Source organism: Bubalus bubalis, chromosome 17 (genome assembly GCF_019923935.1).
Source record: "Bubalus bubalis isolate 160015118507 breed Murrah chromosome 17, NDDB_SH_1, whole genome shotgun sequence".
In the NCBI taxonomy this organism is placed as follows: Eukaryota; Metazoa; Chordata; class Mammalia; order Artiodactyla; family Bovidae; genus Bubalus; species Bubalus bubalis.
This window is the reverse complement of record NC_059173.1, coordinates 43,536,775-43,563,904: the sequence shown is the minus strand read 5'-3', so window position 1 is coordinate 43,563,904 and position 27,130 is coordinate 43,536,775. Positions and strand designations below refer to the sequence as shown.

Genomic DNA, 27,130 nt, shown 5'->3' with positions numbered 1-27,130 from the left:
TCTCCTGCACTGCAGGCAGATTCTTTACTGCTGAGCCACCAGGGAAGCCCTAAGATAAGTCTAATTCTGTAAAAATCAGGATTTCTGGAATGAGTATTTTCTGCTCCTTGACTTTAATAATGTATGCACAATGTCACCACTTCCCTGGAAGCTCTGCGAGCACAGTGGTTCGAGCGCCCCAGCCAACAGTGTACGCATCACCCGAGAACCTGACAAAAAGCGCAGTGTGTCAGACTGAGCCCACCGCTTGTGACACTCTGCTTGTGAAGCCCAGGTCTGTGCTCTCGCACTCACAGGTGACACAGAGCAGTTTTCTAGCATCTCATACTGAACGTCCTCGTCTTGACTTCAGGTTCACTTTGCTTTGGATTTAATTCACTTCCTTTGGTGGTTTGTGACAGCGGTGGGTGGTGGTGGGGGCGGGGAAGACACCAATTTAGTCTTAATGTAAAACCAGCTTTGAACTTTGGCGTTCATAACTTGAAAAATATGAATTTGGAGATACATTGTCATTACATTTTGTAAGTGATAAAATGATGTTCAGATTTTTCATTGATAATTCCATGAAACACCTCCATGCCACGTACAGGTTTCTAACTTGTCTTATATTTCCCCTTAATAGAATGAAAAGTTAATTCTAGAGCACCAGGAAAAATCCAACAGACTTCAGAGGCGGCTGAGTGAAGCGGAACAGAGAGCTGCTTCGGCCTCCCAGCAGGTAGGAAGCATCCTCATTATGCCTGGATGATGAGAGTCTGAGTAAGTCACAGATTAAAAACATTCCTCAACAGTTTCCAGAAAACTAGCATTTTATTTTTATTTGACTAAGCTACTTAAAAATTAGTCTCTTTAATATTTGAGATTGAAAAAGTAAACTTTAGAAACAGAAATAAACATCACCTGAGTCTAGAATTGCACTGTCCAATATGGATAGATGTAGCCACTAGCCACTGTTTACATTTAAGTCAGTTAAATTGAAATCCTCACACTAGTCAGATTTCACATCAAAAGCTGCATGAAGCCGTGACTGTCATATTGGCCAGCATCAAACAGAACAGCTCCACAGTCTTCACAGTGAGCACTGCTCTAGAATTATGTTCTGCCTAAAACTAGGCAGGTATTCACTGAGAGATTTGAGAGTGAATCACATTGCTTTGAATATAGTGTTCCAAATTGCACTAACTGTTTTTATTGCAGTTTTTAAATAGAAAAAAATTACCTAGCTTATAGGTTTAACTTCATTTAATGGACATTAGTATGTGACCATATAAATCTCAAATACCACATAAAAGTTGTCCAATGGGAAATAGAGTAGAAAATGCAGAACATGCATGAAATAATAAGGGGCAGTTACTCATAATGCTCACATATCATATAAATGAAATGGGCCATTTGTTCTAAAGTAGGAGCAAATAGTCTCTCCTGTTAGGAACGAAATGAGAGGAGTTTAGTGATTATAAAGATAGGCTGGAAACAGATAGTTTAGACAGAAACAAACCAAATGTATTATTATATTTGGTTATAAATTTACTGTTTCGATCAAAATTAACATTATTCTTAGATATTATTAGTCTAATAATTAACATTATTCTTGGATAATTTCATATATAGTAAAGCAATTAACTCTAAATACTCACGGAATTCAGTTTGTGATATTTATAGATTTCTTTGTTAACCTGCTTCTGGTATGAGCATGGCGTGGCTCTCAAAATCCAATCATAACTTGCCCTTCTGTTACCTTTCCTTCTTAAAAGTAATTATAGTTTTATAAGGTAAGTTTAATTTCTTATGAAATTATGGACTGATGGATGAGCTAATTATTTAAGAATTCATTTATTCATTTAGATTATAAGGTTACAGGAGCCAACATGTTCAGGGCAGTATCTTGAGTGGAGGTATTTTGGTGTCTGGCAAATAACCTTGTACCATTAATTAGCCCTGTGACCTTGGACAGTTTCAACATCTCTAAGCCTTAGTCTGTTCATGTTTAGGATAATAACACCTCCCTGATAGAGTTATTGAAAGATCAAAGGAGTTAACACATACAAAGTTCTTAGCATGGTCATTAAGTGGTAAATAGGTAATTAGATACATAGAAATTAAATTTCTACATCACAGTCTTTAAAGCTTCAAGTTTATCTTTTTTAAGGACCGTGGTAAAGAAAGTGAAAGTTGCTCAGTCTTGTCCAACTCTTTGCAACCGCATGGACTATACAGTGCATAGCAGGCCAGAATACTGGAGTGGGTAGCTGTTCCCTTCTCCAGGGGATCTTCCCAACCCAGGGATCAAACCCAGGTTTCCTGCATTACAGGCAGATTTTTTACCAGCTGCGCCACAAGGGAAGCCCTGTGGTAAAGAAAATGCCTACTTAAAATCAGCTCCCTTGGAGTTGGATAGTAACAAGAGTCCAGTTACAGAACCTTGATGATATAATCCAGTTGGCATCTACTCCCATCCCCTTCCCAACAGCATTAAACCTCAACAGTCCACAGTAATATTTCTCCTGTTATTTAAACTCTCCAATGGCAGAGATTCTCCTAATCTCTTTGTGAGCCTGTTTTAAAATGTTTTGTCAGTAACTGCCTTACAGATTTTTCTTAAAATTTTTTGTTCCTGCCATTCTGTTCTCATTTGAATACGAAAAGTAATCATTGACCATTTTCCCCAAACACAAAGAGGAATTTATTCCTTGGGGTCAGTTTTTTGTTTTGTTTTGTTTTGTTTTCTATTTTAAAAGTATTCAACTTATAAACTTTGTTTCTAAGACATATATTCAATTTTTAAAATTTTTATCTTTGCCTTCTCTGAATCCTTTCTAACTTTCCCATGTTCTTCCAGAAATTGGGAACTGCTGTTAGAAATACTATCCTGCTAAGGGCTTGATATTCAGTAAAGTAAAGGGGTTAAAAGATTATTGTTGTCTCTCACATGCTGTCTTCACTCAGGCCGTCCAGCATCTCCTCATCGGCTCAGCACAGACCCTGCGCTGTACTCACTGAGTCGTGCTCGGAACGTGCTATTGCGATCAGCGTTTTCTGTAGGGCCTTCCTCCGTCTTGGGACAATGGTATAGACGGTTAGATGTTCTGAGTGCGTCACTCTAAGCTACTGAATGCCGCATGGTGTTCTTTTCACTGTATGGGATTTTTTAAAACCAGTGTGGTGACACAAAACCTAGAAACGATGAAAATAAATTAATGTGACTATGTAGAGATTTCAGATTTCTGCGTAAAAAAGTAACGTCAGTGACAAACTGAGAAAAATAGTTGCAGTGTATAATGAAAGGCTCCTGTTCTAAACAGAGTGGCTAATCAACAACAACGGAAAAGAAGTGCTGCAGTGGAGCAGAGTGCACAGAAGATAAAAGACAGATGGAATAAAGTGGACTTCACTAGGGGAAAAATGAGAGCTGTGTATAGTACTTTATCATTCTTCAAAAACAGTGAAGCAATAATGTGCATGTATTCTCATGTAGGATACTTTAAGAAGTTTGTTTAGAGGCTGGGAGTGGTGGTTGTATCTGGGAAGAGGGATGTGGAATGAAGGCGGGAGATGGGAAGGCTTCCTTTACACTGTATGCTCTTTTGTCAGATCAGATCAGATCAGATCAGTTGCTCAGTCATGTCCAACTCTTTGTGACCCCATGAATCGCAGCACGCCAGGCCTCCCTGTCCGTCACAAACCCCCAGAGTTCACTCAGACTCACGTCCATCGAATCACTGATGCCATCCAGCCATCTCATCCTCTGTCGTCCCCTTCTCCTCTTGCCCCCAATCCCTCCCAGCATCACAGTCTTTTCCAATGAGTCAACTCTTCGCATGAGGTGGCCAAAGTACTGGAGTTTCAGCTTTAGCATCATTCCCTCCAAAGAAATCCCAGGGCTGATCTCCTTCAGAATGGACTGGTTGGATCTCCTTGCAGTCCAAGGGACTCTCAAGAGTCTTCTCCAACACCACAGTTCAAAAGCATCAATTCTTTGGCGCTCAGCCTTCTTCACAGTCCAACTCTCACATCCATACATGACTGCAGAAAAAACCATAGCCTTGACTAGACGGACCTTTGTTGGCAAAGTAATGTCTCTGCTTTTGAACATGCTATCTAGGTTGGTCATAACTTTCCCTTCCAAGGAGTAAGCGTCTTTTAATTTCATGGCTGCAGTCACCATCTGTAGTGATTTTGGAGCCCAGAAAAATAAAGTCTGACACTGTTTCCACTGTTTCCCCATCTATTTCCCATGAAGTTGTGGGACCGGATGCAATGATCTTCGTTTTCTGAATGTTGAGCTTTAAGCCAACTTTTTCACTCTCCTCTTTCACTTTCATCAAGAGGCTTTTTAGTTCCTCTTCACTTTCTGCCATAAGGGTGGTGTCATTTGCATATCTGAGGTTACTGATATTTCTCCCGGCAATCTTGATTCCAGCTTGTGTTTCTTCCAGTCCAGCGTTTCTCATGATGTACTCTGCATATAAGTTAAATAATCAGGGTGACAATATACAGCCTTGACGAACTCCTTTTCCTATTTGGAACCAGTCTGTTGTTCCATGTCCAGTTCTAACTGTTGCTTCCTGACCTGCATACAGATTTCTCAAGAGGCAGGTCAGGTGGTCTGGTATTCCCATCTCTTTCAGAATTTTCCACAGTTGATTGTGATCCACACAGTCAAAGGCTTTGGCATAGTCAATAAAGCAGAAATAGATGCTTTTCTGGAACTCTCTTGCTTTTTCCATGATCCACTGGATGTTGGCAATTTGATCTCTGGTTCCTCTGCCTTTTCTAAAACCAGCTTGAATATCTGGAAGTTCACAGTTCACATATTACTGAAGCCTGGCTTGGAGAATTTTGAGCAATGCTTTACTAGTGTGCGAGATGAGTGCAATTGTGTGGTAGTTTGAGCATTCTTTGGCATTGCCTTTCTTTGGGATTGGAATGAAAACTGACCTTTTCCAGTCCTGTGGCCACTGCTGAGTTTTCCAAATTTGCTGGCATATTGAGTGCAGCACTTTCACAGCATCATCTTTCAGGATTTGGAATAGCTCAACTGGAATTCCATCACCTCCACTAGCTTTGTTTGTAGTGATGCTTTCTAAGGCCCACTTGACTTCACATTCCAGGATGTCTGGCTCTAGGTCAGTGATCACACCATTATGATTATCTGGGTCGTGAAGATCTTTTTTGTACAGTTCTTCTGTGTATTCTTGCCATCTCTTCTTAATATCTTCTGCTTCTGTTAGGTCCGTACCATTTCTATCCTTTATCGAGCCCATCTTTGCATGAAATATTCCTTTCGTATCTCTGATTTTCTTGAAGAGATCCCTAGTCTTTCCCATTCTGTTGTTTTCCTCTGTTTCTTTGCATTGATCGCTGAGGAAGGCTTTCTTATCTCTTCTTGCTATTCTCTGGAACTCTGCATTCAGATGTTTATATCTTTCCTTTTCTCCTTTGCTTTTCGCTTCTCTTCTTTTCACAGCTATTTATAAGGCCTCCCCAGACAGCCATTTTGCTTCTTTGCATTTCTTTTCCATGGGGATGGTCTTGATCCCTGTCTCCTGTACAATGTCACAAACCTCATTCCATAGTTCATCAGGCACTCTATCTATCAGATCTAGGCCCTTAAATCTATTTCTCACTTCCACTGTATAATCATAAGGGATTTGATTTAGGTCATACCTGAATGGTCTAGTGGTTTTCCCTACTTTCTTCAATTTCAGTCTGAATTTGGCAATAAGGAGTTCATGGTCTGAGCCACAGTCAGCTCCTGGTCTTGTTTTTGCTGACTGTATAGAGCTTCTCCATCTTTGGCTGCAAAGAATATAAGCAATCTGATTTCAGTGTTGACCATCTGGTGATGTCCACGTATAGAGTCTTCTCTTGTGTTGTTGGAAGAGGGTGTTTGTTATGACCAGTGCATTTTCTTGGCAAAACTCTATTAGTCTTTGCCCTGCTTCATTCCATATTCCAAGGCCAAATTTGCCTGTTACTCCAGGTGTTTCTTGACTTCCTACTTTTGCATTCCAGTCCCCTATAATGAAAAGGACATCTTTTTTGGGTGTTAGTTCTAAAAGGTCTTGTAGGTCTTCAGAGAACCGTTCAGCTTCTTCAGCGTTACTGGTTGGGGCATAGACTTGGATTACTGTGATATTCAGTGGTTTGCCTTGGAAACGAACAGAGATCATTCTGTCGTTTTCGAGATCGCATCCAAGTACTGCATTTCGGACTCTTTTGTTGACCATGATGGCCACTCCATTTCTTCTGAGGGATTCCTGCCCGCAGTAGTAGATATGATGGTCATCTGAGTTAAATTCACCCATTCCAGTCCATTTCAGTTCGCTGATTCCTAGAATGTCGACATTCACTCTTGCCATCTCTTGTTTGACCACTTCCAATTAGCCTTGATTCATGGACCTGACATTCCAGGTTCCTATGCAATATTGCTCTTTACAGCATCGGACCTTGCTTCTATCACCAGTCACATCCACAGCTGGGTATTCTTTTTGCTTTGGCTCCATCCCTTCATTCTTTCTGGAGTTATTTCTCCACTGATCTCCAGTAGCATATTGGGCACCTACTGACCTGGGGAGTTTCTCTTTCAGTATCCTATCATTTTGCCTTTTCATACTGTTCATGGGGTTCTCAAGGCAAGAATACTGAAGTGGTTTGCCATTCCCTTCTCCAGTGGACCACATTCTGTCAGATCTCTCCACCATGACCCGCCCGTCTTGGGTTGCCCCACGGGCATGGCTTAGTTTCATTAAGTTAGACAAGGCTGTGGTCCTAGTGTGATTAGATTGACTATTTTCTGTGAGTATGGTTTCAGTGTGTTTGCCCTCTGATGCCCTCTTGCAACACCTACCATCTTACTTGGGTTTCTCTTACCTTGGGCATGGGGTATCTCTTCACGGCTGCTCCAGCAAAGCGCAGCCATTGCTCCTTACCTTGGACGAGGGGTATCTCCTCACCGCCGCCCTTCCTGACCTTCAATGTGGGATAGCTCTTCTAGGCCCTCCTGCGCCCGCGCAGCCACGGGCCCGGGCTCTTTTGTACTGTTAGATATTTTTCACCTTGTGTGCCGGGATCCAGCCCCGGTGGATCCAGGGAATTTGAAGCGGGGACGGCGTCGGCAAGGATCAGGAAACAATTGCTTAATTAAACGTTAATTAAGGATATAAAGAGTGGTTAGATAAGGCTAGCTCAGTGAGGAAATTCAGTGGAGAGAAGAGGCTGAAATAAGGATAGCTCAGTGAGGAAATTCAGTGGAGAAAAGAGGCTGAATAATTCAGCCAGAAGGTGAGAGAAAGAACGACACGGGGAGACCAAGTTTCAGTGAATAATGCCTGCACTTTATTTTCCAAAGTAGTTTTTATACCTTAAGTTATGCCTAGAGGATAATGGAGGAAGGGGTAGAGTCATGCAGTAAGCCAGGCTTTCTTCCTGCAAACTTATCATATGCAAAAGTTTAGGTGATTTGCATCATCTTCTGGCCCAGAGGCCTGTTAACATTTTAAGACCCTTTCTTCAGAAAACTTATTTTTCTCTAAAAGTGATTAGTCAGGCGCCACCCTCCAAAAGCATTAGATAAAGTTGCATTCCTATAGGGCAAAGGTGTGGTGGGCTATAACAAGAAAAAGAATTAATTCAAGGGTCCAAGGTTACAAACATTAAAGCTACTACTTACACCAATTATATTAATCAATACACTGCCAGGGACACAGCAGGTAAGGGATATGGAGACTTAGCAGCAAACATTGGCCCAACAAGTGAAAAACCCTTCACCAATACAATTTCTAATCAATCTTTTAACTGCTGAAAGGAATCGGTGTTTAGACAGTTTAGAACATCTCATGCCTCTCACAGTTGGGAGGCTCTGAGCAATCACATGTGGCCGGAAAAACCTATTCAGGCAGGCTAGAGGACTTCCAAAGGAGTTTGTAGGTTGAAACACTATCACACCCAGGAATTATTAACTGGAGCTGTAAGTTAACTGTTTTTTTCAGAGAGAGGTAGTGGGGGACAGCCCCCTGTAAAGTCAGAGGTGTAGGTGAGAGCACAAAGCAGAAAGTAGGCAGACTCTGGTTTTGGGGGTAGACGCTCGAGAATTTCCAGGGGGACTCCTGAGGCTCCATCCCGCTTTGCGTATGCCGAGCCTCCTTCCTCATGACCTTTGCCACGGGCGGAGCTTCTCAGGCCAGCTCCTGGCACTTGTGTCTATGTCATCAGTTCCAACTTAATATTTAAGGATTATTTTCTCAGTAGACTCACTATGACCTGTCATCATCTTTTTATTATCAGCCCTGCACTGTGCGGGCTTGCACGTAGTTTGTGTTCTAGTCTCTTTCCTGGGTAACGTTTGTCTAGATGCCTGTCATCCATCCGTTAAATATGTTTTGGAATTGTAAGTATATCACTGAGCTGTGGAAAGTCATATTTGACACACACATCTCTAGTGTAATCATTTTAAAGTCTCAAGAGTAAAAGAGAAATGAACACAAAAAGTGACCTCTTACAAGACGCCTTACAATAAAGTTGTTTTCAGTAATTGTAAGTTGTGATGCGTTACACTTTGTACTAGTCTAAGATCTTCCATAGAAAAAGTTAACTACTTACTGATTGTTCATTTCGATTGCAGCTCAGTGCAATGACAGTGCAGAGAAGAAGAGCAGCCTCCATGATGAATCTGGAAAATATTTAAAATTATGCAGCGTTCACTCACAGAACCCTAGAATTGGGGAAGCGGTTGACCAGAAGTGTATTAAAATGGTAAAACCTGCATAGAGGGTCATTTTGCACACGCATTTTCCATTCTGTCTGGAGGGTTCTTGGAAAACAGAAGAGTGACAGCTTCCTGTAAGTAAAAGATAATCCGATATTGAGCTTCGGTGGAGAATAAAGCCCACTGGGAAGAACGCACTGCCTTCATCAACGTGTCTATTTTTTAATTCCTCCTTTTTCCCTTGGAAAAGAATCATAATTTTCAAACTATGCTAATCATGAGAGAGAGTTTTTTTAAAAATGCAAGAATTTTAGTATTTCAGGCTTCAGGATTTGAGAATTTCACATCTGTTACTCATAACTCATTTTTAAAGTTCCCAAGTCTCCATTTTATTATGAACTCACATGTAATAAATCATGTACTTCCTAAAATGATGCTCTCATGTATTTTAATGTATAATGTATAATTTTTACCTTGTGTGATTTTCAGTATTTATCAAATATTGATATTTAAGAATTTGGGAAGGTTCCCATTTGTCTGGGGTTTTGGATTTTGAGGTGTTTTTCTTTTGTTTTGTTTTCGCTATTACTCAAAGCAGTATGGATCAAAGGGAATCCTAAGTTCTGAGACTGCGTGGTACTGAACTGTTGGCATCCTGTTGATTTTCATAGACCCTTTGTAGTCACTCACTCTCTGCTGCTAGTTTGAACGTGGCGCTCCCTGCTTTCTATAATCGGCTTAGGTGGGTTTGCACCTGGACAGAAAGTTAGGAGACCATTGTGGTAGTCCAAAGGCAATGAGGTGGCATGAGAATGCGCACCTGTAAATGTCCAACCAACAGTCGGAAGTTTAGGACTGGTGCCCACAAATTGAGACAGTCACGGGGTCTTTGGCCTGGAGCTGAGATCTGAAACCACGAGGGTCGGGGCCGGCCCTGAGGCCCTGTGTGATGTACTCTCACTACCTCGTCCCCTGCATTGCTTGTGCTCTGTCCCTGATGCCCTTCCGTACTTCCCATCATTACGTTTTCCTCCTCCTCCACACAGGGTCTCTGCTCACACTTTGCTATTTGCATATCCTTCAAGTGTGCCGCTCCCCACAAACCCCTGCCTCAGGCTGCTTCCCCAGACTCAGCAAGGTCCCTTTGTTGTATTGCTCTTAATCTATGCTCTGTTTTTTCCTGTATAGCACTTAAGAAAATCTGTAACTCTTTTTGAAGCTTTTACTTTAATGTTATCTCCTTCCCAACAGACTACAAGCTCCTTGAGAGCAGAACTGTCCATCACGCATCGTTGTATCCTTAGCGCTCAGCGTGGCTCCCGGAGCACAGAAGGTGTTCAGAGCTGTCTGCTTAAAAACTGAAAAAGAGTCTTTAAGGAGAGACCTTAGAAAATGTCTTTGTTGGTTGAATGAGCTCAGGAAGAAATGTCACTGGAGGAGACTGAATAAGAGCAGTGAGAGGCTGGTAACCAAGAGAATCTAGTATGATAAAAACTGAAGGGTGGATGGAATCTAGGCAGGAGGGAGCCAGTGGTCGCTAGTGTCAGACACGATGACGAGATGATAGTACAGACATGACAGTTAAATGGCAGGTAGGCGCTCAGCTTATTTCCATTTCTTGTAAGATTTTTCATTTGACTATCTAAATTCCCTCCCGTGTCATTCACAGACTGGGTTATAAGAGCTATGTTCATATTTATATTTAGAATATAATGTTTACTTTTTAAACTTTTAATCAGAGAAAATGTTAGAATTGTGTCTGACCAAAAAATGAGACTGTAGGAGAAAATACTTCAGAAACTAACAATCTAGACAAATGAAATATAAGTAGCAGTATCTTTTTCTAAAAAAATAATATAACTTTCCAGACTTTTTTCTTCAAGATAAAATCTTTCAGCATAAGCGCTTTCTTCAAACTTTGGGCTAAAGGTAAATGTAAAATGTACTCTTTACATTTTAATCCTAATGCCCCCACTCCAGTGGGCAGTCTTTCTTAAGGCTTAGATATTCTCCAAGGAAAGGATATGGTACTAAAATGCAGATAAATGGCCTTTCTGATCTCTGTTCAATTTGAACAGACTTAAGCTATATTTGGAGAAGGCAATGACAACCCACTCCAGTACTCTTGCCTGGAAAATCCCATGGGCGGAGGAGCCTGGTAGGCTGCAGTCCATGGGGTCACTAAGTCGGACACCACTGGGTGACTTCACTTTCACTTTTCACTTTCCTGCATTGGAGGAGGAAATGGCAACCCACTCCAGTGTTCTTGCCTGGAGAATCCCAGGGACAGTGGGGCCTGGTGGGCTGCCGTCTATGGGGTCGCACAGAGTCGGACATGACTGAAGCGACTTAGCAGCAGCAGCAGCAGCAGCAGCAAGCTATGTTTAAGCAACAGAACTGAACATGTATGGTGATTTTTCTTCCAGAAAAGTTTGTTCAGTAATGATTTTTAATATAAAAATGTAGTATTGTTTTGGACATTCCTCATATTGGTCAGCCTTGACTTCACAGACAGTAAGTATCATTTACTCTGTGAACTTTATTTTAGGAGACAGGGGAAATGAATAGGAAAGAGAGAAAAGAAATATCATAAATCTGAAATTGGGGCTAACATAGCTAGTTCATTTTATTTATTCATGTTTCTTTTTCGTGTCTCCCTGAGAAAGAAAAGAGATATGATTACCTCTTCTTCACTCTGTATACAAATATGCAAATCGGGGCAGCCAACAATCTTGTAATTTCTCCTCTGGTGTGAGAACTATGAGTGAACATTAGTAACAATTCAGTCATTCGTTTATTCAGCAAATATGAATATTTCATAGCTGCACAGCCTGCCAAGCCAACTCTCAGACAAACCAAGGAAGACTGAAAAAAAACACTTTTAAACATTTTATTATAAATTCTGTTCTTTAACCATAATGTGTTTTATCAGTTTTCTCAAAATAAATCTGTAATGAGCTTTTTTTTATAAACCCTTTAATCAAAAATAATGACTAATTTTTTTAGCTTACTTAAAAATGTGTATATACATAGAGAAATGTGTACGGAGGGGAGATGGACCCTGTGGCACCCCAGTGCTGCCTATGAAATCTGTCCCCTACCAGCTCTTCTTTTTCTTTTTCGGCTGCCCAGTGCAGCTCATGAATCTGCGTGCAGCCCAATGCAGCATGCACGATCCACAGTTCCCCAACCCGGGGAGGGGGCGCATGGTCCCTGCAGTGGAAGCGTGGTGTCTTCACCACTAGACTGTCAGAGAAGTCCCCCTGCCAGCTCTTAAAGCTTAAAAAAATGTGTGGCTTTTGTGACAGTATTAATGTTCTTAGTATTTATGGAAGGAAGAACTAAGTAAATATATGTTTACTTAGATAACAAAAATCGTAGAATGGAAAGGCATTTTTAAAATAATTCTTTACCACACTGGCACCCGCCCAACTATAATACCAAGAAAAAAATTACACTGAGTGGTTTTCTAGCCCAAGAGTTCACCACAAAAATTCCCATGTGCCCCCGTGTTCCCGTAGATGCTCTGAACACCCGCACTCTAACCTACTCTTGTTTCTTCCCCTCAGAAAGTATATTGGAATGTAAGCAAATGAGAAATGCATCATAGAGATAACTTGGAATCTGCTCTGGTTTATTCCTTTTTAAATACAAGTTTTTTAAAGTTCACTCCTTCATTTTTTTAGTGACACATTAGCAATGTTATGTGCACAGCTGCTGAAGTTCTCTGTGCCAGGCGGGCAGGTTCCCCCAGTCAAACTCTCCAGCAGCGCTGACCGCTAGAAGGTTCTTTCCTGAATGTGTCTCCTGCCTTTGTTCTACCTTGTTCAACAGAGTATGTCTAAACCGTCTTCCACGTGGCAGATCTTCAGCCTTTGGAAAATAATTCTCATGTTCTCCTTGCACTTAGTAGGCATCCCCATTTCCTCAGAGAGCTTGGTTTTGAATCCCTGCGCCAGCCGGTCACTGATCTCGGGAGCCATTCGTCGTCCTCCACCCATCCGTTAGGTGCTGTGAGCACCTCGCTTCAGCCAGGTGTGCTTGGGATGCATCAGTCTTAGGCCCAGAGCCAAACGTTACATTCAAGGTATGGACGACTCATTACCTTGTTCTGGGTGATGACTGAGAGTGGGGAGAGGGTGAGTGACAACTGCCCAAGTGGGGGTTAGGGGACAGCTTTTCAGAATCTCCAGTGGATGGATGTGGTTTCACAGCCCATACCCCTCCCCTTTCCCTCACCCCGAGAAGAGAACTAGAAGCCTGCTCTGAAAGTCACTGTAGTTAGTGATTCAGGAAAATGTTCACATGATTTCTCATCCGTATTTAGGATGAGAAAAAAGTGAGAATCACACTGCTCTAGTGCCTACCTACTTCCATTAATGCAACTTAAAATCATGTTAGCTTGTTTTAGAAGTTGAATGACACTGTTAGAAAGTCACCGAGCGTACTGTTGACTGAACTAAGTCTCTTCCCAGGGTTTTGTTGCTTAGCCAGATCTTTGCCCCAGAAGCCAGACTGGTCCTCTGTCCCTTTTAAATTTCATTATATTACTACAGCGTGCTGAGATCATTTTACCTCCTCATTCTGCCATCCAGTTTGTTACCTATAAGCATAGGAACTGCATCTGTTTAATTTTGTTTTACTGCTATATTTCTTGCATCCATGACAATTTTTTTTTTTTACTTACAGTGAAGTCCATCTATAGCTTTGATGAACATGCCCACCCATATTTTCATGAAAATCACTGAACAAATAAGAACTAGACAGACCTGAGTAGTCAGTCTCTTAGAGCCTACTGACCACTGCCTCCTGTGACAGATGGCAAGCAGGAGCCATGAGGCACGGGCAGTCTGTGTTCAGTCTAGCCCTACAGTATCGCAAAACCACCTAGACAGACCTAGGCTTCTGCCCACCAAGTTCACTTATGCCACAACTGTCGCACTTGCCAGGCCTCATCTAGTAATCCTGTCTGAAAAGATAAGTTAAATTTCTTCTTAGTAAACCCATGCAGCATCCTAGTAATCACTGTGTGTTCCTTTTACGTTTATTTAAAATGCTTGAGTTTTGTAGTATGGCATCATGGAAGTTCTCAGTCCCTATTTTTATCCCTTTTTCAAAGAATAAAAAAGCCATCAGAGTATAATCTGATGTATAAGGACATCTGTTCGCACTTAAATCTGTGAAGATTAAAAATATGAGACTAGGATTTCCTGTCATGGAAACTGTGCTCTAGGAGATAAAGGAGAGTAAGGGTAGTTACGTCATGTTTCTACAAGTAGCCAAAAGAAACCACTGGACCCCTGGATCTACAATAACCATGCCAATCTGTATTAATAACGTATGCCTATTGAGTACCTACAATATGCAAGGCATTGTGCTAACATTTTGCATTTATTATCTCATATAATCTAACAGCCCTGCTAGGTAGGTGTTACCATTCCTTTTCTAAAGGTGTAGAGTCATAAAAGTCAAACACCTAGCCCAGGGTCATGGAGGAGAAAAGTGTTGCTGCAGGCTTTCAAACCAGGTATCTCCAACCCAGATCCCTCCTCCTACCAACACTGCATCTTTCGTCTGCGGAATCTGTGCTCTGGCGTCTCTCCCGTTCCCTGGCAGTGACTGAGCAGTTGCTTCAAGGCTCTCTGAGGCCCCTGGTCAAGGAAACTGGACCTCACGGCAAACAGCTTGGTTCTCTCATACACGTACTTCATCCTAGACTTCAGGTAATTCTGACTAGTGTCCATTCTTTCCTTTTAGTTCATCGATTTGTGTTGTTGATAGGAAATAACAGATGCAAAACAAATTTTGAAAACTTCTTTCACATTTTCATTCATCAACCTTATTATAACGAGTCAGGGCTGTGACTGGGTCTTTCCTTGCCTTTTCTGATTCTGACTCTAACCCAAAGAGCCCTTTTGGTTATCAAACTTTATGCATTACATAGAAAATTTCCTGAGAAAAGTATTTTCATATCTAGTGGAATTTTTTCAAATCTTGAAATTGGCCATAACCTAAAAAGTCTAGTAACTGTAGTGAAAAATACAGATCTAAGCAAAGGAAGTTATATAAATTAGTGGGTTATTTCCTTGAAATGTTTCCAGACTTTCCTTTTTTGATTGCCTTTTACGCTTTTTTTGTCTAACTCAATGAAACTAAGCCATGCCCGTGGGGCAACCCAAGACGGGCGGGTCATGGTGGAGAGATCTGACAGAATGTGGTCCACTGGAGAAGGGAATGGCAAACCACTTCAGTATTCTTGCCTTGAGAACCCCATGAACAGTATGAAAAGGCAAAATGATAGGATACTGAAAGAGAAACTCCCCAGGTCAGTAGGTGCCCAATATGCTACTGGAGATCAGTGGAGAAATCCAGAAAGAATGAAGGGATGGAGCCAAAGCAAAAAGAATACCCAGCTGTGGATGTGACTGGTAATAGAAGCAAGGTCCGATGCTGTAAAGAGCAATATTGTATAGGAACCTGGAATGTCAGGTCCATGAATCAAGGCTAATTGGAAGTGGTCAAACAAGAGATGGCAAGAGTGAGTGTCAACATTCTAGGAATCAGCGAACTGAAATGGACTGGAATGGGTGAATTTAACTCAGATAACCATTATATCTACTACTGCGGGCAGGAATCCCTCAGAAGAAATGGAGTGGCCATCATGGTCAACAAAAGAGTCCGAAATGCAGTACTTGGATGCGATCTCAAAAACGACAGAATGATCTCTGTTCGTTTCCAAGGCAAACGATTCAATATCACAGTAATCCAAGTCTATGCCCCAACCAGTAATGCTGAAGAAGCTGAAGCTGAACGGTTCTCTGAAGACCTACAAGACCTTTTAGAACTAACACCCAAAAAAGATGTCCTTTTCATTATAGGGGACTGGAATGCAAAAGTAGGAAGTCAAGAAACACCTGGAGTAACAGGCAAATTTGGCCTTGGAATACAGAATGAAGCAGGGCAAAGACTAACAGTTTTGCCAAGAAAATGCAGTGGTCATAACAAACACCCTCTTCCAACAACACAAGAGAAGACTCTATACGTGGACATCACCAGATGGTCAACACCAAAATCAGACTGCTTATATTCTTTGCAGCCAAAGATGGAGAAGCTCTATACAGTCAGCAAAAACAAGACCAGGAGCTGACTGTGGCTCAGACCATGAACTCCTTATTGCCAAATTCAGACTGAAATTGAAGAAAGTAGGGAAAACCACTAGACCATTCAGGTATGACCTAAATCAAATCCCTTATGATTATACAGTGGAAGTGAGAAATAGATTTAAGGGCCTAGATCTGATAGATAGAGTGCCCGATGAACTATGGAATGAGGTTCATGACATTGTACAGGAGACAGGGATCAAGACCATCCCCATGGAAAAGAAATGCAAAGAAGCAAAATGGCTGTCTGGGGAGGCCTTACAAATAGCTGTGAAAAGAAGAGAAGTGAAAAGCAAAGGAGAAAAGGAAAGATACAAACATCTGAATGCAGAGTTCCAGAGAATAGCAAGAAGAGATAAGAAAGCCTTCCTCAGCAGATCAATGCAAAGAAATAGAGGAAAACAACAGAATGGGAAAGACTAGGGATCTCTTCAAGAAAATCAGAGATACCAAAGGAACATTTCATGCAAAGATGGGCTCGATAAAGGACAGAAATGGTATGGACCTAACAGAAGCAGAAGATATTAAGAAGAGATGGCAAGAATACACAGAAGAACTGTACAAAAAAGATCTTCACGACCCAGATAATCACGATGGTGTGATCACTGACCTAGAGCCAGACATCCTGGAATGTGAAGTCAAGTGGGCCTTAGAAAGCATCACTACAAACAAAGCTAGTGGAGGTGATGGAATTCCAGTTGAGCTATTCCAAATCCTGAAAGATGATGCTGTGAAAGTGCTGCACTCAATATGCCAGCACATTTGGAAAACTTAGCAGTGGCCACAGGACTGGAAAAGGTCAGTTTTCATTCCAGTCCCAAAGAAAGGCAATGCCAAAGAATGCTCAAACTACCACACAATCGCGCTCATCTCACACGCTAGTAAAGTAATGCTCAAAATTCTCCAAGCCAGGCTTCAGCAATATGTGAACTGTGAACTTTCAGATATTCAAGCTGGTTTTAGAAAAGGTAGACGAACCAGAGATCAAATTGCCAACATCCGCTGGATCATGGAAGAAGCAAGAGAGTTCCAGAAAAGCATCTATTTCTGCTTTATTGACTATGCCAAAACCTTTGACTGTGTGGATCACAATGAACTGTGGAAAATTCTGAAAGAGATGGGAATACCAGACCACCTGATCTGCCTCTTGAGAAATTTGTATGCAGGTCAGGAAGCAATAGTTAGAACTGGACATGGAACAACAGACTGGTTCCAAATAGGAAAAGGAGTTCGTCAAGGCTGTATATTGTCACCCTGCTTATTTAACTTATATGCAGAGTACATCATGAGAAACGCTGGACTGGAAGAAACACAAGCTGGAATCAAGATTGCCGGGAGAAATATCAATAACCTCAGATATGCAGATGACACCACCCTTATGGCAGAAAGTGAAGAGGAACTAAAAAGCTTTTGATGAAAGTGAAAGAAGAGAGTGTAAAAGTTGGCTTAAAGCTCAACATTCAGAAAACGAAGATCATGGCATCTGGTCCCATCACTTCATGGAAAATAGATGGGGAAACAGTGTCAAACTTTATTTTTGGGGGCTCCAAAATCACTGCAGATGGTGACTGCAGCCATGAAATTAAAAGACGCTTACTCCTTGGAAGGAAAGTTATGACCAACCTAGATAGCATATTCAAAAGCAGAGACATTACTTTGCCAACAAAGGTTCGTCTAGTCAAGGCTATGGTTTTTCCTGTGGTCATGTATGGATGTGAGAGTTGGACTGTGAAGAAGGCTGAGCGCCAAAGAATTGATAATTCTGAACTGTGGTGTTAGAGAAGACTCGTGAGAGTCCCTTGGACTGCAAGGAGATCCAACCAGTCCATTCTGAAGGCGATCAGCCCTGGGATTTCTTTGGAAGGAATATGCTAAAGCTGAAACTCCAGTACTTTGGCCACCTCATGCGAAGAGTTGACTCATTGGAAAAGACTGTGATGCTGGGAGGGATTGGGGGCAAGAGGAGAAGGGGACGACAGAGGATGAGATGGCTGGATGGCATCACTGACTCGATGGACGTGAGTCTGAGTCAACTCCGGGAGTTGGTGATGGGCAGGTGGCCTGGCGTGCTGCAATTCATGGGGTCGCAAAGAGTAGGACACGACTGAGTGACGGATCTGATCTGACAGTTGTGCAATATATTACAAGTGTACCATGTAGAGATTCAGTGTTTACAGGTTATACTCCATTTAGTTATATGAAATATTAGCTATATTTCCCACGTTGTACAGTATACTCTTGCAGCCTATTTTGTATGTAGTAGTTTGTACCTCCTAATCCTCTACCCCTGTAGTTCCTCTTCCTCTCCCCACTGGTAGTGGGAGAGAGGTTGTTGTTTAGACATGCATATCATGTCTGACTCTCTGCGACCCCGCGGACTGTAGCCCACCAGGCTCCTCTGTCCATGGGATTTTCGAGGCAAGAGTACTAGAGCAGGTAGCCATTCCTTCTCCAGGGGATCTTCCCGGCCCAGGGATCAAACCTGTGTTTCCTGCATTGGCAGGCAGATTCTTTATCACTGAGCCACCAGGGAAGCCCAGTTTATTCACTGTATTGGTAAGTCTTCTTTGTTATATTCACCAGTGTGTTATATTTTTTGATTCCACAGTGATATCATACAGTATTTGTCTCTGACTCACTTCACTTGGCATAATACCCTCCAAGTCTATCCATGTTGTTGCAGATGTAAAAACTTCATTATTTTTGTGGCTGAGTGGTATTCTATTGTATGCTTATTTGTGTGTGTATACATACACACACCACATCTTTATTCATTCATATTGATGGACACTTAGGTTGCTTCTGTGTCTTGCCTATTGTAAATAATGCTCCTGTGAACATTGGAGTGTATGTCTTTCAGAATTAGAGTTTTTGTCTCTTCCAGATGTATGTATGTCAAGGAGTGGAATTGCTGAATCATATAGAAACTACTTTTAGTTATTTAAAAGGAAACTCCATACTGTTTTCCACAGTATGAAATTTATATTTCAATCAACCAACCACATCTTTGCCAACATTTATTACTTGTGTTCTTTTTGATGGTAGCCATTCTGACAAGTGTGAGGTGAGATCTCCTTGTGGTTTTGGTTTGCATTTTCCTGATGACTAGCAGACATCTCTTCTGTCCCTGTTGGCCATCTGCATTTCTTCTTTTGAAAACTATCAAGTCTTCTGCCCATTTTTTAATCAAGTTGTTTTTCTGATATTGTTATATGAGCTGTTTATATAGATTGGATATTAACCCGTTGTTGGCCATTTTGTTGTTATTCAGTCAGTCATGTCTGACTCTTTGCAACCCCATGGACTGCAGCACACCAGGCTTCCCTGTCCATCACTAACTCCTGAAACTTGCTCAGACTCATGTCCATTGAGGCAGTGATGCCATCCAACCATATCGTCCTGTCGTCCCCTTCTCCTGCCTTCAGTCTTTCCCGGCATCAGGGTCTTTTCCAGCTCTTCACATCAAGGTCTGAGTCAGCTTTTCACGTCAAGTTGCCAAAGTATTGGAGCTTCAGCTTCAGCATCAGTCCTTCCAGTGAATATTCAGGGTTGATTTCCTTTAGGATGGACTGGTTTGATCTCCTTGCTGTCCAAGGGACAGAGTCTTCTCCAACATCACAGTCAAAAGCATCAACTGGGAGAGTTGGACCATAAAGAAGGCTGAATGCCAAAGAACTGATGCTTTTGAACTGTGTTTTTGGCCATGCCATTTGCAAATATTCTCTCCTGTGCAGTAGGTTGCTTTCCTTTATGGTTTCCTTTGCTGTGCAAAAGCTTTTAAGTTTAATTAGGTCCCATTTGTTTATGTTTCGTTTATTTCCTTTGCTTTAGGAGACAGATTCAAAAACATATTAACAGATTTCTTTTCATAGTTGGTAACAATTTCACCAAAAAAAAATATTTACCAGATATCTACCAAAAAATAATAAATGTATGTTAAATTGTGTTTAGCAATTATAAAGTGGTTGATACAATATTGTATGCTTTCCTGAGTCAAAATAAGCATGGTATTTCAAAGCATGGTGTTTGAAAGGTACTTACTTACTTACTTTGAGTATCTGGGACTATTTGAGGCAAAGATATGCCCACCAGCATTTCATATGAAAAAGAGAAACAATTCAAACTGTAAAGCTGAACCAGAGCCAAAATGAGCAAGAAAAGGAGGAAAGACTACACGGAGGAGGAAAAACACCAGAGAAAAGATCTGCTTTGTGAAGAAATTGTCTCACATGGTTCTAATCCAGAAATCAGAATCATCAGCCAGATTAACAGGTAAAATAACCATACTTAACCCATAATTAATAAATGTCATATTTAAGACTCAGACTGTATAAGCCAAGTAGTAGTGAGAATATTGTGATACATCAGTGATACATTAGGAAGGATAGTATACTTTTTTATTTTACCTTTGCTATTTAATTTGGCATTACTTATTTATGAAAGCTAACCAGATTATATACTTTATATCACAAAAATACTGATTTGCATAGCGTCAATCTAAGTTTTTAAAACGTTAGTTCTAATTGCAGAGTCATTGTCAAGAAACAGTGTGATTTTAGGTGATTAACTTTCCAAGTAATGTGTCAGGATATAGAGAAAATTATCCTTTGCATTCCTGATAGAGTGCTATTTGTTGACTATATATGCATATACTTTATATCTGTAAATGTGTGCGCGTGTGTCCTACGAATGTATAGGACACGAAAGTAATCCCATTCTTCCTGGAGCTTAGGGAGTAACTGACCACGAGCCAAATATATCGTGTTATGTTCAGTCATCCAACCAGCACATTAACATAGTATTTTAAACCAAGATAATTAGCTTTTCTTTATAGAAATTCATTGAAGTTCACATATAAAATTCTTAGTGTACCCAAAAATACACAAACTAGTCTATGTGAATGCTCTCTTTATTCTGAGGCAGCAGGGTCCTGGGGCTGGAGACTGGAGACGCTTGGTTCTACCACCTACCGACCTTGAGCACGCTGCTTAATCCCTGTCTGTCATGCTGTGAGCTTTAAATAAAGTAATGTGCATTAAATGCCCAGGAGTGCTTCTGTCGTTTGATAAGCCCTGGGTAACCATCTGCAGGAGTCTGGAGGTTCTCTGATGACTTTGTGGCATGACAGAGTCAGTTATTATTGCGGAAGTTATCACTATGGAGATGGCAAGGCTGAAGCTAACTGGGAGGAGCAAGACTTGAATCAAGGAAACCAGAAAGAGGCTGCTGCAATAATCCAGGCAAGAAATGGCACTGAACTATACGGCAACAGGTAGTGGGAAAGAAGAAGCAAGAAACACTAAAGAGATACTGTATAATATGTACACTGAGATCACCATTTGGCTCCGGGAGTTGGAGAGATACACGTAGGTTCCAGGCCTGGATGGCATTCTGTTAAGGCAGGGTATAGTAAAAGGATGAGTTCTCAAATCTCGAGCACCTGCACACGTCAAAGCGAAGTGCCCGACAAGCAGTGCACTAGAACTCAGGAAAGGCTGGACTGCGGCGACGCCACTCGGCAGCCCAGGGAACGGTCAGTGTCAAGGAAGCAGATAACACACTTGATTTTACCCTTTTTCAGTCAAAGGTCTGGCCTGCCCCAGACCAGGGTACATCATCAGATGCAGCTCTGAACATTGAAGGGAAATCACACTGAAGATTTCGACCTGAAGTTTGCTGCAGATGGCGAATGTCTCAGTTAGCTGTTTCCTAAGTGATCTGGGTAACCACGAACACGGTCCCTGATGCCACGTTTCCCATCACGTGTTGCACAACTGCCAGCAAGAGGCCCTTCCTTTGGCTCTGGGGGACTTAATTTCCCCTGGGAACTATTGTGGTTATTCAACTTGAAGACCTTGTAGGAAGAATCAGTTATTTCTCTCTGGGGTCTTACTCAGAGCAAGCAACATGGAAGTAAATAGTTACTAAAGAGGAACAAGGAGAAATAAACAAGCTTTTAGCCAAATTGATGAACACACCGATTCATGTTATTAAAAGAGAAAACACCAGTGGCCAGTTTTACAAAAGTTCAAACTAGGAATTGTACCACCACCCTGCTGTGGCTCCTGTTCATCGCAATGTATGAGAGTTAATCTCTGTGTAACCTGCACCTCTTTTGCTGTTCCCAGCACAGAGGTGCATTGCATGACATGCTGATGCCTCCATGTAGATGTTGAGTAAAGACTTTCCAGCAGGGAGAACACCAGACTAGAAAACCAGAACTGGGGTTGGCCCAGTTCTGCCAGTGCCTAATTAATGCTGTGATCTTCTTTGTAAAGAATGGAGGTATCTTTTTTTTGCCCTAATATTGTGGAATTCTGTGATCAAAATAATGCATTTAATGAAACCATTCTTTGAAAAATAATTTTTAATAGTCTCCCTGTCGTTCACGAGTAACATGTATTTTTTTGCCTCACAAGACTTACCAGTCAACATTATGTTGGAGAAATAAGTTTCTTAATCATAAACATGACAGCCAAACATTTACTAACTGCCTACTGCTTGCTTTCTATGAGATGCTCCATGAGCTTTCTTCAAATACCAGAGCAACCCCAAGATGATGGAAGGATGTCACTCTTCTTTTTACAGAAGGGAAAACTGAGGCTTATAATTGCTAGGTGGCTTGGCAAAGGTCACGTGGCTGGTAAACTAGTTTAGCCTTTAAACCCAGGGCTCTCCAACCTGACTAAGTTGCTTCAACTGGTTGTTTTCAGAGCCAGCATTGTATTCTGGAAAGAAGTCCAGCGAGGGGACACCAAGATCAGACCATGATTTGTCAGGGTCTCACCATCCAAGTTGAACCAGAAAGCAGCTCAGTGACCCCGTGCTCATCCAGTCTTGTCTTGTGCCCAGCAGTCTTCACGCCAGTGAGACAAGCGACATGCACCATCACATGGGACAGTGTGCACATGTACAGCTAAATATTTAGCAAAACTAGATTTCAAATGACACTTTAAAATGTATTGCAAAATGTACAGCATTTATTCACATACAGACAAAAAGGCACAAATTCTACTAAATAGTTCAACAAAAAAATACAGCTGTCCTCAACTAGTTTTATAAATACTTTCAAAAACGGGGTAGAAATAAATACAGGATTGGGCCATGTAATATAAAATAGTCATCTCTACATATACTTTTGTTTAATTCTGATTTTTAACTCTTCATGCACCTTTTTTTTTAACCCAATTTTAGCTGAATGGACACCAAGCTAGGCACATAGTGAAAAATCCTCTGTACAAGGTTACAAATGTTAATGACAAGTTTGTCCATTTCAAAATAATTAAGATTTGTACACAACACATATAACCCTTCATTTAGATTTTGTGTTTATAACCTAACAAATGACATTCCAGGCAACTTTACAAAAGTTTAACTAGCCTACATTTTTGACATAATACATTGATCATAATCAAAGATATTTCTTGGTCAGGATGCACACGGAAAGATAAAGCTTTAAAAAAAGAAAAGAAAAGAAGAGCAAATGGTTCCATACTCAGAGTGCAAGTGGGCAGGTTGGGTTAGTCGCTGCTCATAACCTCATACCGAGTTCCCAGCAGGACGCGCAACGGACCTACAGAGCTGTATTACACTGTCAGAGAAACTGTACCATTTGCATTTCAAAGCAGGAATTAAAGGTGTGGGCTTTTTGTGTTTGTGTGTTTTGTTTTTGTGTGGGGTTTTTTATTTTTGTTTTGTTTTCTTTTTGGTTCAGCATAACTTGGAACATTTGAAAGCTTTTCAACCTAAATGTGGGGAAAAAACAGGTAAGGCATTATTTTTGCACAAAACTAGCATTCCTAATAGTGCAAATGAATCTGGTACCTCTTATCAACGGTGAGAGGTCATAGACTTACTAGAATTTAGATCTTCTTTCTATGGCTTGACAGATTACCCCTCTATATACTCGCACCCAGAGCTGTTGCTGTAGTCAAAAAAGAACTGTAAAGAGTCCACCTTCTTCTGTATCCAGCAAAAGGTTTCTTGCTCTTATGCAAAGAAAAAAAAAAAAAAGATCTGATTTTTAAATTATGCTGAGTTAATGTACAACTTGGATTCATAAGAAACTTCTAATATCTGTAGCAACAGTTTATCTGGACAACATTCTTTGAAAAATGAGCTCCATAGCTCAAAAATAGTCAGTCTAAAAACCTGGGTCATTCTTTCCCCTCCCCTGAATCAGTTACTAAAATGTATTTGAAAAGTTAAGACTTGGTTTGAAAATGTCATACATACAATGGGGATGTATCAGATCTACTATTTGATCATCTGATAAAACTTGCATAGCAAGATGGAATTCAATAAGCCTTTTTTCCTTGTTGACAGTCATCTGGAAGACTTGAAAGGTAACTACTACAGAACTCAAAGCATTACTCATTAAGTATCAGAATGTCCCTGCCACATGGAAATAAATGTATAAATGAATCAGGAATCTGAGTACTGGTATTAACAAACTAAGGATAATTTAGGGGAAGTTGGGCTTGTTCCAAGTGCCCATAATTCTAAATCTCATTGCTACTTAAAGTTTCCTTAAGTTTGATTCACAACTACATTGAATTCCAAAGAAAATTAACAGGACCTTAACACTATCCACTGTCTTAATACAAAACGCACTGCAGTGAGTGCAAAAACAGAACATTGTACTCAAATTTAATGCTAAATTTATTGCTGATAACTTACTAGTTATTGCCATTTGCAATCAGAAAGTCCAAGTTACGAATTAGAGCTTAGAACTCTGACTCCAGAAAACCTGTTACACTTCAATCTCTTTCCTGTATAAACTTGGTCAAGGGTTAAGAGGTTATCGCAACTTATTGCCTTTCTATTATTTTTAAAATATAACCTATTTTGGGGTGTTTTTTTTTCCATTTTCTTTTTTTTTCTCCCAAGGAATCCATTCATGTTGGAAGGCCAGATTCCCCAGCATATGCACTAGCGGTCCACTCTGGAAATATGCGTCACCAGAGTCTGGAAGTCATTGCTTAAACCTGAACAGCCATGGTGGTGTTGGAAGCCAGGTGGCCAGGTACTGCCAAAGGCCAGCGGAATCCCAAGCTGGCCCAGAAGGCAGTGGTTAGGGAAGAGAAAGGTTGAGAGGACTGGTAAGGACGGGACCTCAACTGCCCTCTCTCACGGATGGAGCCCTGTGACGCGTCGCTCTCCACCCGCCCTCTCTCCAGAACACAGTCGAGAGCTGCCGGCAGCAGGACCTTGGTGCTTCCATTCAGCCTGAATCTCCAAGCTCCGGCAGCTCTACCCTGTCCCTTCAGATCTTCCGGTAATGGCCTTTTTAAAACTTGTCTCTTCCCTCATCTGCTTTATTTACACATGAATTCCCTAGAATTACTGAAGCTTCAGAGCTACTGCCTGTATACTACAATGCAACAAAACAGTCCGTGGGCCAAAGTATAAATATGATTTCAAGATCCACCACAGTCCTAGAAAATAAGTTTTATGGGCTACTAAATGATACGTGATGGTTTCCTCAAGAACCATCTCTGATTCCATATATTCAGGTAACTAAGAGTTTGTGCTTTGGGAAGGATACAGAGGGCTGTAAGCACTCATTAGGCTTAGTTCAGCCTAGCCCTCTTTAGAAACTTATTTCATCCATTCTTATTGTAGTGTTAATTCAGCCTCTAGTCTTAGCAGTGTCTTACGGTTACAATCTACTCTTGTGTTTCCTCAACAAGTTGCAAATAACACACTTCTCACAACAATGATTTATAAATGACTCTGAAAAAAAATTCCAATCAGAATTGCAAGTAAATGTATTTGTGTAGCTCAGGAGTGATGGGTTTCCGCTCGTTCCCCCGTGTCAGAGCTCTCGCCTCCTGCACCATCGTGCCCGTTTCATCAAGAGGCCAGAATGCTTCTCCTGATGATGTCTGTCCTCCTGCTGATAGAGCTGCTGGCATGGATGCACTTCTTCTCAGAGGCCTCGCTCTCCGAGTCACTCATCTCTACGTCAGGGACATACCCGTCATTCTCGTTGTCAGCTTTCAGTTTGCTTTTTGCCCTCTCCTTGGCTGGAACTCGGCCTAGGCCCAGGTAGGGGTAGTCTGAGTGCTGGTGGCAGGCCGCCTCTGGGGCCTCTCCCTGCTGCTGCCGTTCCCCCTTCTTTGGAATCCGGAATCCTCCCCAGTTCTTCACTGGGCTGGCCGGTGTCGTAGGCACTTTGACTGCAGACTGGTTATAGTTCACTCTGACCAGGGAGCCATTGCACTTGGGCACCGCCTCCCTCCTCGTGCCTGGCGCCGACTGCCCCGCCCCAGGGGAGGCGGCAGCTCTGGCGTGGTCCACGTGCCTCTGGGACACGTCTGTGGACCTCAGAGGCTTGTGACTCTGTTTCAAAGGTCTGTCCTTTAAGTCCCCCTTGCTGAGGTCACACTGAAAACGATGGTCTCTCCTGTTCCCGTGGTCTGGCGTCACCACGCCGTTTTTCTGTTGTGCTGATATGAGCCGTGCTTCTGCAAACGTCTTTTCAAAACTCAGAAAGCTCTCTGGGCCCACCGTCCCCTCCCTTCTGCCCCCCAGGTCTGGCTGCTTTAGCGGGGTTTTGCCTTCGCTCCCAGGGCTGTTCTGCAATGGATCTCGCTTATGGGGCTTCTTCAGTGAGTGAACCAAGGAAGTACCCATTTGCTTCCTGAAGAATGCAGAATGCCACTTCAAGTCCTCTATCTTGGGAGCATCAGGGCCCACAGAAGGACTGTTAAACAGAAGCATGTTTTCCAGCGAGGAGGAGGAGCAAGAGGAAGAAGGCACACCTGTGAACATAAAACCACAAAAAAAGAAATTTCAGCAGAAGCAAATCCAGAAGAATACAATTTTATACCCCTTAGCATGGCCCACTAATGCAAACTTCCCACCCAACAGTACAACATACAGTCACCCAGTTTGTAAAGATTTGGTTTTTATAGTAAAGATACTACCTGCCTTGAGAATCTGCATGCTCTAGATGCTCTTTTCTAAAACAGCTTGAGTTCACATAATTTTTTTCATGAAACTGTCTTTTCAAGGAATACACTTGCCTTCAAACAAAATAACTAATCTGATTCTCATATGTGATTTACTGCAGAATCTTTCCGTGGTCAAGTAAGCATTGCCTCCACCACCCCCCGGTCTCAGCACCTGCCTGGCCCGCCGCCTGGGAGCAGCACCCACAGGGGCAGGGAGTGGAGCTGTTGCGCTGCTTTCTCCAAATTATCTACCCCGCCCAGGGCTCGAGGGAGGATAAATACACATACACTGTGAAATGAATAAA

General features: G+C 41.7%; 2 protein-coding genes and 1 long non-coding RNA gene across 17 annotated transcripts in view; 2 read left to right on the top strand and 1 right to left on the bottom strand.

The window, feature by feature from the left end:
- The window catches only part of SCLT1 (sodium channel and clathrin linker 1), a 230,455-nt gene extending 221,317 nt beyond the window's left edge, over positions 1-9,138 (top strand). For all 4 annotated transcript variants that reach the window (XM_006067319.4, XM_025268069.3, XM_044930432.2 and 1 more), the window contains 2 exons: positions 623-718; positions 8,624-9,138. In XM_006067319.4, coding sequence (XP_006067381.3) covers positions 623-718; positions 8,624-8,686 — 159 coding nt within the window. In that variant the 3' untranslated portion in view covers positions 8,687-9,138. The remainder of the gene's footprint in view (positions 1-622; positions 719-8,623) is intronic.
- A 1,856-nt stretch (positions 9,139-10,994) lies between these two features.
- Positions 10,995-23,611, top strand: LOC102409111. 2 transcript variants are annotated; one of them, XR_006545617.2, is made up of 3 exons: positions 10,995-12,794; positions 13,397-14,430; positions 19,941-23,611. It is a non-coding gene; the product is annotated as an uncharacterized LOC102409111 (long non-coding RNA). The 2 variants fall into 2 exon arrangements; XR_003104309.3 differs by having other exon boundaries at positions 10,995-14,430.
- JADE1 (jade family PHD finger 1) overlaps positions 22,826-27,130 on the bottom strand; it is a 288,604-nt gene continuing 284,299 nt past the window's right edge. For all 11 annotated transcript variants that reach the window (XM_044930428.2, XM_044930427.2, XM_044930429.2 and 8 more), the window contains one exon: positions 22,826-26,633. In XM_044930428.2, the coding sequence (XP_044786363.1) occupies positions 25,723-26,633 (911 nt within the window). In that variant the 3' untranslated portion in view covers positions 22,826-25,722. The remainder of the gene's footprint in view (positions 26,634-27,130) is intronic.